The sequence below is a fragment of the Syngnathoides biaculeatus genome, chromosome 8 (assembly GCF_019802595.1).
Source record: "Syngnathoides biaculeatus isolate LvHL_M chromosome 8, ASM1980259v1, whole genome shotgun sequence".
NCBI lineage: Eukaryota > Metazoa > Chordata > Actinopteri > Syngnathiformes > Syngnathidae > Syngnathoides > Syngnathoides biaculeatus.
In genome coordinates, this window is record NC_084647.1 from 19121106 (window position 1) to 19136293 (window position 15188).

The following is a 15188-nucleotide window of genomic DNA, read 5'->3' on the forward strand; positions in this document are numbered from 1 at the left end:
GCCCTGTGGTTGGTTGGCAACCAGTTCAAGGTGTACCCCGCCCCTTCACAGCTGGGATAGGCTCCAGCACTCCCTGCGACCCTTATGAGGATAAGTGGAAAAAAAAGGAATGGATGGATGTTATTATTAGTATTATTATCACAAGTATGATTCCTAATATTATTAATTGTTTTGGCTAAGGTTGCATTGTGTTAGTTTCTCTTATTTTACATTTCATTTAATTCATATATTTTATTGAACTAGATAACGCCACCTGGTTGCAGCGCTGGCTTTCTGAATGATTCTATGAATACTATTTAACAGAAACAGTGGAACACTGTTGCTCCTTAAAAATGCTCAACAACAGCAGTCTCACTTCCTCCTCCGCCGGGCAGTGTGCTGTTATTAGCACCCCCCTCCTCAACCCCCCCCCCATCCCTGTTGGCTCCATAATCCATTGGCCACCTTCCCCAGCTGCTTCTGGATCACTTTTGCGTCCAAGAGAGAACAGCTGAACGGTCTACAGTAATTTGTTCACCAGGTGGACGGACCCCAATACGCGGGACCCCCGTCAAGCCCTACTTCCCAAAGTCCACTCTTGTTTGCAGACGCTCGCCGAGTATCGGGTATCAGTGGGTGATGTCATTTGGTCAGTTTACGTCACCGCTGTTTATTTTGCGTTGTCGCACCGAAACCGGTTCTGGCCTTGTTTAGTTAAGCTGCAAGGGGGAGGTGAGAGATAGACGGGGAGGGGTCTCGATGTTTATTCTCACTCAGCCAGCCAAAAGCCGCTTTTTGTTTGTCATTGTGGTCAAAAATGAGCAAAATCCCAGATTACAGTACGGGCTGTGTCATCTGCCATCATAAACGCATTCATTAAAGTTCAAAGAATGAAGAATGTGCAGTTTGTATACAAATCGTATCCGAATGCTAGAAATTTATGCATGTCAAAAGAACGAATTGATCAAATCGGTTGCATTTGAGGATTTTAGTTGAGGAATGGGGAAGGAGGAGGTCAGCATGTCAATTTTAATATTTGCATTCATTTGGGAATGGTGGCATAGAATATGTGTAATCACAAAAAAAATGTTTTTTTTTTTTGATGCAGAAAAATTATGATGATGGGAGCGTATTTACATTGAAAAAAAGGTCAACGTGACAAAATGGAGTTGCTTTTTTCTTTTGTGTTCCTTTGCAGGGGTGAATCATTATTCCATTGAACTACGATGAAAATTTTGCCCAACTGATGCATCCCCTTGACATATGGAATGCCTGAAACCTGCTCTGGGCATTTTTGTTTGTGTGTTGGTATTCCCAAAAAAAGTGGTGTTGCTATGGTAACCACAATCACAGCTACATTAAGTGAGAATCGCCCAGACCAGGCAAACCACTGCAACAAAAAAAAAAAATAAGGACTTCTACTCGGAAAGGGACTTGAAAAACAAAAAACTGCGAGTAATTGACACCACACCTCCCCCCCTAAATAGTCTATGGTAATAGTCGAAACCGTAAATGTACCACAGCTATTAACCCGAAACAAACAATGATGTAATCTCAATAACAAGTTTTGATGCCTGGAGAAAAATCTTAATGCAAGTGAAATGCTCTTACAACAAGAAAGTAAGAAGAAATATCATAAAGAATAACCGTGATTTGAGATGTATAATATTGGTTCGATTGTTGATTTTTACAGTGACCTCAGATGATTCTGATCCTGAACCCGAGAGTCCCTGGGACGGTAGCGCGCTGGCACTTCGCCGTCACCCAAAACAAACAGCCGTTCGCCGCAGATAGACGTCGGTGAGGGACGTTGGCCTCGGGCCGTAAATGCTGTCGATAATCATTAACATTTACAGCGCAACAGCAGATGCTACATTGTTCTCGGTGGCTGGCGGAGGAAAAATTAGAAGCAGATAAGTGGACGATTGAAAACAACATTTGTTGTTGAGAGCGGCTTCTACTGTCGTGTGGATGTCACCCCACATTTATTTATCTAACTGGGGCAAGTAGCTAAAGACCTGCCTGTGAGCTGAAATGCAGTACAATTAGGAAATTGCTAAAATTAGTGAGAAGAAAGGAAGACTTTACATCTTGCTCTGAAACGTACTGTTTGAAATAAGAATTGCTCAAATGCTACCAGTAAGTAGGCTAACATACCAGAATCAGAATCATCATTATTGCCAAGTATGTCAAAAAGATGTTGAAGCCGCTCTAGTATGACATGGCAGAAATTAGGAGAATGTTAAAAAGATCTGTCCGGAGGTGTTCTGAACGAGCTGTACAGTTCTAGGGTTTTGGAACCTTTTGATTTGGTCGCAAAATGTGAAACGTGGAGGTCAACGGAATTTTTTTTTCAGTAGCTTCCTGAACGAGCGAAGTGTCCCAGTTCGGTGAGTTCTGGCTACAAGTCATGGTATAAATCACAGCTAGGTTTGGACCGCGAGGACAACATTTCTACTGCTTAGAGTTGTAACCAACATGAAAACCACAGAGCTGTCTCTGGCTGAAAGTGATAGACGATGGGAACTCAATCAGAGTCGAAATACTTTGATGCAACTCCGACTGACATCAAGTCGATGGAGTGACGTTCCCCAGACTGAACTCCTTTGCTTGTCTGCGCATCTTATTTTTCTCTTTCTTTTGTTTACACAAGGCTTTTAGTTTTTATCAAGAGGATTTGTCCAGTTTTCCCAGTAGTCCAAAAGAGACTTACATACTGCAGCAAAATAATGTTTTGTCATTAATTAATCATGGTTTAAATGCCCAGCACCGTTTGCTGAAGGTCTAATTTATGTATCCAAAACTCATTGGGCCGTGAATTAGTTTTTGCCACAAATGTCTTATTTAAAAAAAAAAAAAAATAGCTGCCATCCCTCGACAAGTGTCACAGTTACGGAGAAATACTGAGAAAGCAGCGGGAGCACACTAATTGGCAGTGGCGATAAACAACCAGGACGGGAGGATTCAGAATAAATCCGTTGGAAAGCAAATTGTCAGTCTGAAAGTTGCTGGGGGGTGGGGGGGTTGGGGGGGGGGGGGTTGGGAAGATAAGTCTGATTTGTGATGTTGAATGTCAAATAGTAAAATTGTATTTTGTCTTAATTGGAAACATATGTCGCACTTGATGAACCACAGAATAGATTTGCATTTCTTTTTAAATCATAACATTGCTTAAATGTATCACCATAGCATTTATTGTCCTATATTGTAGTATAGTTGTACATATACAAATATAATGTTCTAGTTTATATTGGTCTTATACACTGTAGTGTCATACTCACATGATTGTTGGATGGATTTGTCTCTTTTTAAACAAATGACAGATAGCAACAGACTTGTGATGTAAATTACTTGTTTGTATTGTTAAATTACATTTATAATTTATTTTATTTTCAAGACCATATTGTTATGTCTACAATTACGTCTATTGGGAGGAGTCTTGAGCATGCCTGAAAACAATTTAGGCATGTTTGTAAAAACTGTTGAAGTGTAAATACTTAACTACCCCACAAACCTCACTTGGTATTACCACCTGGAAAGTTCTATCATCGATTGTTAAAGCAAGCATGAAAAGGTTTCAAGGACCATGCCTAAAATTGAGCAGGAAGTCACATTTTGGTTTGGAACCGGTATTCTGGGGCTTTTAAATAATCATCCAAATGATCCTCAATCAGAAGATATCCCACATAGATGACGTTGCCAACTTTTTTGTTTTGTTTTGTTTGAATTTCATCGAATGGGGGGCACAGCGTGAATACAGTAACACATTTTGATGTCGCTGAACACGGGCCTGGAAAGTTAGAAAATATTAGCTTTCAACACTGGCTTCCCCAATCCTGATATATTTCAGTGAACGTCTACCATCAAAAGGTGGCGCGAAAAAGTCTCAAGGACCCATGCTGGCAAATTGAACAGGAAGTCAACAATTTAGGTTTGAAGCAGCCGTATTGTATCATATTCCTGAGCTTGTATTTAGACCAAAGGAAATTTGCCCAAATGATCCTGGACGGATGGGTATTGCTAAATTTGTGATATATTTTTTTTGCCTACACCATCGAATGTGGGTGGAGAATGACATCTAATGTTATCATCATTCCAAGAGGTTTCCATCAAAGCTGGTGCTTTATTATTTTTTTTTCCTCAACAAATTTTTCACATGCGGCCCAGAACATTTCTCCCTAAAGGCCGCATGTGTGGCCGCTAGCCAATGACGACGTTGTGGGCATGGTTGGTCTGGGTACAGCGCACGCATTTAATGCTCATTATCTCGAGTAGGTCACATCGTGTTTGATCCCTCCATGTCCCACTAACCAAAACGTTTACGGTAAAGTTCACCAGCTGCGCCCATCTGGATGTGAATTCATCACTGCTTAAAACCCAGCATAACGCCCGCGTCACCCTTGAAAAAGCGGCGACGTCTCGCTAGCGTTCCGGGGACGCCATTTGTCCGCCAAAGCTCCCTGGCGTGGCTTTAAATAAACGACTTCAATGAGTGTCTCCTCTGAAATATGCATCAGGTCCTACATCGTCTTGGACTCGCTCATGTCGCGGCTCGTGAATTATGCCTCGACTCTGGCACAAATGAGTTTCTTCTGGGATGAGTGTGGTGGCAAACAAGCCAATAATTGTCTTTTGAAAAGCTGGCTGGGAACCGGCCAGCTGGGCGGTGCATATCTGCCAGGGAGCTCTTTTTTTATGGGGAAAAAAGGAGAGGACTTAAGGGGGACGGGTGCCCTCGTTGTCAATGTAAAGTGTTGTGTAAGATGAGCAGAATAGAATGGTACTTTCAATGCCCTGAAAGTGAATTCTGTACAGGAGCACTGAGTGGCTTTATCTTCTTGCTAGCTTAATAGCACATTAAACCAATTATTTGTTGAAAAAAGTTTAATTTGGGGCTCCTGTGACTGGTATAAAGGATTGAAGTCCATCCATTTGTGGCGTTTAAAAATAAGGAACACTGAGTTCACTGCAGGTTAGCTTGTGGCTACCTAGAGAGGACCTTCAAACCAAGATGTAGACTGCTGTTTTACCGTCTCTCGCTAGCCTTAGGGCCTCCTAATTATAAAGACTGAAATTTGTCATTTTCAAAAAGGATTAGATTAGCCAAAAATTAATCGTTCAGAAAGGATATAACACAAACTACAATCCCAATACACTTTCATTTCAATTCAAACTCATCTTATTACCCTGACAAAGAAATGACTTAGGTTATTTTGAAAAAAAATGCATTGAAGACTCTCTCAAACTTTCTGCAACTTCCATAAATAACATAGGGCATCATACCTCCTCCATGTAAAGATTTTAGTCTCTCAGTCGAGATCTATTCCTTCACTGTACAGTCTTTAACACTAATTACTTCTCCTCTATTAGTCAGGGCTGTGGTGGCACTTTAGAGTGTTACAAAAAGCACAAAAATATGCAAATGGAGATTTTTTTTTGGGGTGAGTAGCTAATGACCGGTTGATTTTTCTGAAGACAATTTAGAATGCTTAAGTGAGTTAATAAAAAGTCCAAAAGTTATACAGTTAAATATAATTTTTTGATGGTGACAGTTTGGTTTGTGGTCGCATTTGAAGGCACTGCGCTATTGTTCTGCTGATGGATGAGGAGAATGATACGATTGGCCAAACGTTCTCTCTCTGCATTTGAGATGAAAAATCAAAATGCCCGCTGCCACGTTTGTCGTAAAAGTGACAACTCTTATCAGAACACGGGAAAGTGGTTGTGACAGATGGCTGGGTTTTGCCAGACAACACAAAGCCGATGCTTGCTGGGTCCGAATGGATCTGAATGCTTGGGTGCAAGGCCTCGGGGGTCCTGCTATCAGCAGTGGCGCAGACGGCTGTGCAGCTGTTTTCATGATGCCCCCCCACCCCACCCCCACCTCTTTTTATATCCAAATGGGCTCACCTGAAAGCGATTCATACTTTGCACTCTGTCCACAAAGCTGCCTTAAACGAACAGTGCCGATAATTCTCCCCCAATTTCCACCCTTCTCTCAGGATGCTTCCCAAAGTCTACCTTTCCATGTAAGGCTATAATTATACGGCCACCATGTCAGTCAAGGACTCTTCCAGTTTTCAAGTCCCCATGGATCCCCGTGGCCCTCCGACAACAGGGATTTGGGCTCTGTGGCTACGTAATTATGCATAGTCTTCTGGTTTCCATTTGTGCGAGGGCTTGTTTGTTTGCTTCAGTCAGTAAAAAAGGAGAAAGGGTGGCAATGATGATGGGAAGCGCTGCAGCATTTCACACCAGAAATCCTCCTGCCAGTCTTTATGGGTCTGACTAGGTTTATATTTTTAAGGCACAAGACCCCAAAAAGGTCCCTTTCGCACAGAGGTTCTGCAAAACACATTAGAGTAGCTTGGGTTTTTCAAAAGTTTCTGATGTTAATTTCACACCCTAGTCTCTGTCTGTTCCCTTTTCACATAGCAGTCTGCATGTTTGTGGTTTTTCTTCAACCCCTTACTCATTGTCGGGACCTTTCACACATAGCAGGGACATGGAAGAAGAAATTGGGTGGTGGTGGGGGGGGGGGGGGAGTAAAGATCATTGCTTTCAATGCAACAACTAAAGATGTGTTTGATGCTGAATTTACTGGTCCTGGATTTCACCTAATCCAATTTACACATTTTTTGTCCTGCCTCTCAAACTCCCCCGAGTTTGTGAGTCATCTTCAAGGTTATGTCGCATGTCAGTACCTTTCGTACAGAATGGGAACAAGGGGATAAGGTGCCTTTGACGGCCAATGTGAAAGGGGTGAGCGTTTCCTCAAAATTAACATATCAGAGATGCAATTTACCAGCCTGGTTCTCTTAAACAGAGCCCAGCTAATCAAGTGTGAGCATCAGGTGTTGAATTTCACACGTTTTCTGCTGTTTCCTCTAACATAGCCACCTACCTTCCAATTGTATTCAACATAATCAGGTGGTAGAAGAGGATCTCAAGTGTTGAAACCTTACAACCTTCCTGGTCGGTCACGGTTTTCAACTCTTTCCTTTGATACAGCCTTCACCCGCCCTCTGATATATCAGAAATTCATAGGTTGACTGGTTCCCAATTTGTAGATTTTCAAACAGTTGACTGCAACTCTCTCCCATTCCGTTGATACCTTTCAAACACTAGAGCAACACAGGAAAAAACAGCTTTGGTGAGCAGAGGTTTTGCTAAATATTCAACTTAAACACGACATTGGTGGCACAAGTATCTTTCCGTTGCTAAACCTGACACCTGGTCCCGGCTTTTCCCTATTTGATTTATTCTAACTGTATTCTGAGTTGCAATCTTTCACACAGAATCCGCATAAGTTAGAGGCTACTGGAACCACTCTTGATTGGTGAATTTGTTTCACCTTTGAAACAAAAGACTTCTTCAATTCTGAATTTATGGTCTTGAGTCCATTCCTGTTTACAGTATGTTTGTGCATCTAAAATGTAGAACCCAAGATTTCGTACCGGCAAATTGTCATCTTCAGTTACCATAAAGAATCCTGTTGCTTCCATTCAACTTTGGTCAATTGGCATGTCTTGGATCACTGCGAATCTACTTAGATCTACACACAATCAGTCAGCAGGCATTGTGAAAGGGGCTGGAAATCCAACTTTAACCAGCGCTGTCATGCGGTAAATTGCGTTTGCCGTCTTATAAAATATCATATGGCCGGCAGCGTTGGCCCGTTAATGCAAGCGATGATAAAGCAGAGCGGAGGTGCACAAGGACACAGGTGTTTCTCAAGGTACACATGACAAGGTTGCTAGTGCCTGCTGTCAAAGTGCGTTAGTGAATCAATCTGTCATCTGGTGGGCAACGCGGGTCCAAATCTCCGCAGATGTGGTGCGGGGGAAATGAAAGATGATGTTGCGCTCGCTAACTTCTAAAGGTTGTCACTTAAGTCTCTTTGACGGTGGCCGTGCTTGAGAGAAAGTCATAACAATGCATGGAATTGGTCTTTTTTCACGCCGTTCCGCCCGAGAATGAAGTGTGTTCACCGTAACGGTGTCGGAGATAGAATGCACTCCCGCTTATTTACTACGACTATGACTGGTTCGACGGCGAAGTTTGCCACGAGCGTGATGTTTGCCGGTGCTTCACAACACATCATGTATTTCTGTACAACAATATCAATATGTCCTTGTTGGAACATGACACAACACCTCTCCCATCAAGCTGCTGTGATTTTTTTTTTTCCCCACACATGGGGAGACATGACATCTATCCATCTTATCTATGTTATCGATTGATGGGGTTTTAGGTTGAGGTTAAGAATTCAAATTAGGGTTATGATTCAGAGTTGACACCTTTTCATGGTTTCAAGTCTGTCAAGTTTCAAATCAGTGTTTCAAGTTTTAGTCCTGGTAAGGGTTTTAAATTGGGGGTTTAAGGTTTGAGCTTGGGTTTTAAATTTTGGAAGAGTACCACGTACAACTTGCTTGGTAGCACAACATGTTTAGTTTCAGGTTTTACGACATGACTCACTGGTGGCTTTATGAGTCGTTAACTCGGGACTTTCCCCTCGCAGCTAGTCATGGTCCGCACCTTGTGGCTGATTACGGCTGGCTGTAAATCCGAAGCCTCACGGGGGGTTTGGAGGGTCAGGAAATGGGCCATCATCAGACTTCACCTGCAAGTGAACATACAGTAAATCAAGGGGTGTGGGGTAACAAAATGTGGCAAAGACAAAGCGGGTTGAACCAAATGTGGTTTTCCTCGTATCGAGGGTACTTGGGTACATTAACTCGATGGTGTGCTCTAATATGCAAGCCAGCCCAGCAGCTTGCTTCAATACTACGGGTAAGGATAATTAACTAAGAACGGCTAGGTTTTCAAATTAGGGTTTCAAGCTTGGGGCAGGGTCTCAAACAAAGTTTCAGGATTCAAGTGTTTGCATTTAAAGCCGCCGATAAGGTTTCAAATCAGGGTTTGGTTTTGCATTAGCTATCGGCCTGAGGTCGCCCCACAGCGTTGTGTGCGTTCGCTTTTATCTTTGTGTAACATTTTTCGAAAGCCCATTTTCACACAACACATACATAATAACCGGGTAATGTTCTTTATTTCAAAAACGGTTACAAATAAAAGCCAACCCCCCATGGATCCCTTCTCCCATCCGCAGCTGAATAAATAGACTCAATTAACTTGTTTTGTATTGCTAAAGAAAAACAGTGACGGTATCTTTTTTTTTACACTAAACTCCAGAATTGCCCAGAGACACGCACTAACCTGGTATATCTTGGTATAGCTTTTCTATACAACGCGCATGTTCCCGTCGTGTTTATTAAAAGCCTCCGCGGCTTTAATAGCAGCCGCAGGCAGTTCATGGGAGAAACTAAAAGGTAATTAAAACTGCGACAGCCTTGATGGTGCACGAGAAAGATGGAGGGAGGAGGGGGGTCAGCCGTGCGCGGCGACACAGCGACTCGGTTCTGGCGTGGGCTCGTCGTCCTTGCAAACTCCATTCATTAGCCATGCATTACTTCTCGCCGGGAACCTCCCATCTCATCAGGAGCGGCACCCCCGGCGGACTCGAATGAGGTTGAGTAGAGGAAGCGACCCACTCCATCCCCCCATACCCACGCTTGGCTTTTAGTGCCCGAGTAGCATGGTGGGCCTACATTTTCAACGTGCTGCTGTGGATGCACGTCCCTAACCGGGAGGCTGAGACCACTCTCTGACTTTCCGTGCTAAATGGGAATCCCAGGGTCACGCTTTTGTCCTTGTTCCATCCTCATTAAGTCTACAGCAGGGGGTTCTCCAACTTGTTTTAAGACCTTTTTTCCAAGGGTCCTCTCATCATCCTAATGTCAATTAAAGGCAACGGAAATCAGTACCCCTAAATGAAATAAGAGTTAAAAAGTTGACGACCTATTCACGGGCAGCGTCCCATTTTTCGGATGAGATTATAAATTACTAAAGTTATCATATAAACGAAAAAGAAGTATTTCCTTGATTGTGGCCTGTTAGGAGACTTGTATCTCAATAAGGCAAAAAAATGCCGCCCTGCCCATGAATGGGTGAAAGAAATACACTTTTCATATTCATGTTGTGAAAATAAAGTTGAGCTAAGTCAGACTCTAACAACGATCACGTCTGGTTACGGTTGTTGTATTATTATTTAATGTATTGAAGCATAGGATTAAGGTTTCCATCCATCCATTTTCTTAGCCGCTTATCCTCACAAGAGTCGTGGGGAGTGCTGGAGCCTGTTCTGGCTGTCAACAGGCAGGAGGCGGGGTACACCCTGAACTGGTTGCCAGCCAATCGCAGGGCACATGGAGACGGACAACAGTCGCACTCACAATCACACCTCGGGGCAATTTAGAGTGTCCAATTAGTGTTGCATGTTTTTGGGATGTGGGAGGAAACCAGAGTGCCTGGAGAAACCCCACACAGGCACGGCGAGAACATGCAAACTCCACACAGACGGGTCCGGGATTTGAACCCCGGTCCTCAGAACTGTGAGGCCATCACTCTACAGCTGCCCCACCGTACCGTGCCACTGGGTTAAGGGTTCAAATTTCAAATTCAATCCCTTGGAAGTTGTCAACTTGACGTCATAAGAAGTTCACCACAGTTCCTGATAATTCTCCCCGTGTTTTTCCCCCAAAGGTGGTCGTGGCCAGATGGTCCAGATGGACTCGAGCAAGTCGGGCTTTGTGGGCTCCCAGGTGGAGCTGCGTTGCATTTTCATCAACAGCAACCCACCGGTGAAGATCTCGCAGGTGACCTGGCAGAAGCTCCTCAACGGCACCAAGCAGAACGTGGCCATCGCCAACCCGGCCCTGGGCGTTTCCGTGCTGCCGCCCTTCAAGGAACGCGTTAGCTTCAAGCAAGCTGCCGTGCGCCACCGCACGCCCTCGCTGGAGGACACCACCATCGTCTTCTCCAACCTGCAGCTGAACGACGAGGCGGCGTACATCTGCGAGTACACCACTTTCCCGGCGGGCAACCGCGAGAACATGGTCAACCTCACCGTCTTTGGTAAGAAAGTCGCAGACAGGAGGTAGACAGACTGTGTGTGATGATGTGTTTTTAGCGGTAATGGTACAGCGAGCGTGAGGATCAGATTTTGATTGTCTTATAACCGTGAGCAAAAATTATGCCATTTAACTGTATGACAGTATTGTAATTCCAACCCTAAAATACAGTGAAGAAAATAAGTATTTAAACACCAAGTTCTCCGACTTAGAAATCATGAAGGGGTCTGAAATTTTCAGCGTAGGTGCATGTCCACTGTGAGAGAGATAAAAAGAAAAATCCAGAAATCACAATTTATGATTCTTTAACAATTTATTTGTGTGATACAGCTGCAAATAAGTATTTGAACACCTGAGAAAACCAATGTTAATATTTGGTACAGTAGCCTTTGTTTGCAACTACAGAGGTCATACGTTTCCTGTAGTTGTTCACCAGGTTTACACGACTGATGAATCCATGATGTCTAAGTGGGAGAGCTTGCTATAGAGCAGGGTGTTCAAATACTTATTTTCTTCTCTGTATCTAGTTTTGAAATGTTTAGGTTTAAAAAAAAAAAGAGAAAAAAAGACAATTTTTTTCCCCCTCAGTTGAATCAAAATGTAGTACAACGTTCTAGTTATCGGCCTTAGTAGTGAGTCTTTATTTATTTTCCCAAGTGTAGATATGCTAAATCTCTTAGCTGGCTACAAATATTCATTTTCAAGATAGCATTAAAATAATATTGTAACGTGAGGCTCATTTTTATAAACAGTGACATGAATAATACATCCATTTCCCATAACTTTTCTGAACGTTTTCTATAAATTTCCATGCAAACTTCTGCAGGTGCACTCACATTTGCACCAATAGACAATTTGGAGTCTTCAGGATAAGGTAACATGTTTTTGTTTATTATCCACAAGTTGGTTTCAAACAGTTGCAATTTCGCATTTTAAATCAGGATTAGGGTTTCAAACAAGAGTTAGGGTTTCATCATAGTGGTTGAAGTTCAAGATGGGGGTCCAAATTACGTTTCATTTTCCCAAAAGGAGAATAAATTCTCTTTACCATTATGAGAATATTTACCACTAGCCTCGACATACACAATGGGGCTCCTCCATAAACTTTTTCTTTGTTTTAATGTTAGCAAATGATGGGACTGCTGAAACGTTCTTTTAACAGCAGCAAAGATGGTCAAAGGTTTTTGTCAAATTAATCTTCTTTTCGCTTGAACGTTTTTTTGGTCGGAGTCAGATAAAGTGCGGTCAAAGGTACATCTTCCAATTTAGTGAAGCGTTTGAAGAATGGTGGCCGCGCGGTGGGCTCGGTGCTCATGTGAGGCCAAAATGGCTTTGGACGCCTCCAGCGAATCGCCTTGCTGTCTCCGCTCTGAAGCATTTTGTATAAAGAGACTTTTCACAGTTTGTGTTAACGCAACCTTGGTGTCAGCCGCCGATGACTCCGCCACGGGTGGAGTGCGATTATTGGGGTGACGTCACCCCTTTGAACGTCTCAAACCACAGTATTATTTTTTTTTTCTTTTTAAAAAGGAAATGGCGAGAGTGAGGCTGCAAGAGAATAACATTTACGTTGTAGCCATTTGTAAACTTTTGAAGCAATGTATCCCCTTACCACATTGCATTTCTGGGCTCCTATGCTCTGCATAGATAAATCACCTTCATAGTCGCTCCATATACGTAAATCTAAACTACCACCATTTAGCATAGATTATTACTTTGATTTTATGTCATTGAACATGTCATTCTCGAACTTTTAATGCCACACAACTTCTTCCATCATTAATGGACCTTTCCGACTGGCGGTGTTCAGCTCCGCCACCCTTAGCTACAGTTGCTATCACCCGCAATCTTCCAAAATGGCGACTGAACAGAACAGGTTTGAAGTGGATTCTCTATCGTGTATTCCCGGTAACATTGCGGTATGTTGTTTGCCAAATGTGCCAGACTTGTCCAAGAAGGTTCTACAGAGAGGTCTCAACTATTTCACGCAAGGATATGTACACAGAATTAAGATTTTGGATGGAGCAGGATGCAATGTTACAGCGAAATTGGCGATCCAGGCAAAAAAATTTGACGCCTCACAAACTTCATATTGAAATCCAAGAGGATAAAATAGTGGAATTGTACTGTGCATATAAAGATTACTTGGAAAGTAATATCATTGTACTCTTTATAAGTGAGTTAAGTTCGATTTTCTACAAGTGCATTTAAACAATGGTGATTAACTCAGTCAGTACCGTAGTCACCAGATGAAAAATTTTGACTTTGCTCGTAATGGAACCCAGTGCTCTGTCTTAAAAGTCTTCTGTGATAAAAAATAGAAATAGACATTTCTCTTGCATGAGATCGCGCATTTCCGTGTCATTAACCCGATATTTCGGCATAAAACATTACACACTTCATTCAGCAGTTCAGTGATACAGTAACAAAGTGAAAGTTGTTCTCTTGCAACGATGAAATCAAACTCAGAGAAGATACTTCTCACTTACCTTCGAACATACAGCCTTGTGTTTGTTGATATTGTCCAGACTTAGTTGTACGTGCGCTCTTTCGCCAGCCTTAATCCATCGTAGACACTTCGTCAGCTGTGTTTTCGGCTTTGGAAAATCAATCAACTGGGCCCTTTGTAATGTGGCCGGATATCTTTCATCAGAATTGCACCTTCCCCAAGCGCATCTGAGGACCATTTTCTTCGTAACACTAACTCTTCCAAGCGCACGCTACTGACAACCAGCATTGCTTATGGGACAATATGGCGAGAGGGGCGTGTCAAGCCAGGGGTTGAGACAATCCGGCTATCTGATTGGCTATTATTGTACGAGTGATTGACAGGTCAGAAAGGTCCATTGAATGAGCCCACCGCTATCACTAGCAGCGCAACCCTCAATCCCTCCCAAGATTAATGAATGAAAGAAACATTTTCAATATAGCTACAGGGCTTTCACATCATGGAACAGTAAATTATATTTAAAAAAAAAACATCCTTGTTTGATTTCATATCTTTTGCATCTCAGCTTTCCCTAATTCTTTAAGTCACTCCCCCGTTTCTTTCACCCAATTGGTGCACCTCTCTCATTGATCAATAAAATTGGCTGGTGAGGCTGAAATCTTTAAGACCACTTCAGGCTAACTTGACTTGAACAATCTGTTCATGGAAGAAAAAAAACCCCAAGAAGTGGGCATCTTTGATTACAGATCTCATCAGACAAATCAGTAAGGGTTGATGTGTTTTCCTTTGGAAGAAAAAAAAAAGCACTTAGCTAAAGTGCCCCCTGTTCCCAGACAACTCTTAGATATTGGTTTAGAATCCAAGAGCTCTCTGCGCGCTTCTTTTTTTTTTTCTTTTTTCTTTAGCATGGTGGGTTTTTGCAGATCTTCAAGCGGGTTTCCTCTTTGCATTCCGTTCAGATCAAGTGTGCCTTTTGATGCCGTAAGAGTGAATTGTTAATTGGCACCTCACAAAGGATTTGACTAAGATGAGTGTGCATGTTGGGCCGGCCCAAGCGCTTCTCCATCTGCGGAGACTTTTCTTTTCAGCTTTGAGGAAGCAGCACGACTTTGCCTTATTAGAGCTGCTTTGCTTACTTAGACAGCACGCCGCCCTGGGAGGTAACGCACTTCATCTACACACTATTTTGTTTAATGAGTTTAAATTACTGGAGGCGGGGGCCTCGAGTCACATGACTTGATGTGAGTCACACTTGTCCCACCTATTTTCAGGCTCGGTCGGGTCTTGCTTGACACAAATTTAGGAAAGACTTGGCTTTGATGTGGTATTCAAGAGACTCAACATGTCTTGGACTTGAAACACTTGACAAGTCTTGACTGTTGAAAGTTGTTCCGCTTTTGTAGTGCGTGCAAACTCGTGAAGCAAGTTTCCTGGAGGATAATCCAAAGATTAATACATTTGGATTCAATGATTCTGCTCTTGAAAAAAAAAAAGGATGCAAGATTTTCAACAAAAAAAAAAAACTACACAATCTAAATTCATCCATCTTGATAAATGAGGCGTAAACTACCTTAACGTAACAATTTAATTCACAGATAGCTGTTCAAACATTAACTAAGCTTCAAGTTAGTTACGCGTTCAAGTATCTGAAGGGCAATAAATGCAGCAGTGCGGTGTTTATGGCTAAAACCCGTCAAACCTTAGCAGTATAATGAATTCCCTGGTGAAATATCTACTACATACATTTTTATATGCTTAGTAACAAACACCCTCCTTTGTATTCTGCA

General features: G+C 42.5%; 1 protein-coding gene across 4 annotated transcripts in view; it reads left to right on the forward strand.

The window, feature by feature from the left end:
• nectin1b (nectin cell adhesion molecule 1b) overlaps nucleotides 1-15188 on the forward strand; it is a 119812-nt gene that overhangs the window by 69896 nt on the left and 34728 nt on the right. For all 4 annotated transcript variants that reach the window (XM_061827530.1, XM_061827531.1, XM_061827533.1 and 1 more), the window contains one exon: nucleotides 10585-10956. In XM_061827530.1, the coding sequence (XP_061683514.1) occupies nucleotides 10585-10956 (372 nt within the window). The remainder of the gene's footprint in view (nucleotides 1-10584; nucleotides 10957-15188) is intronic.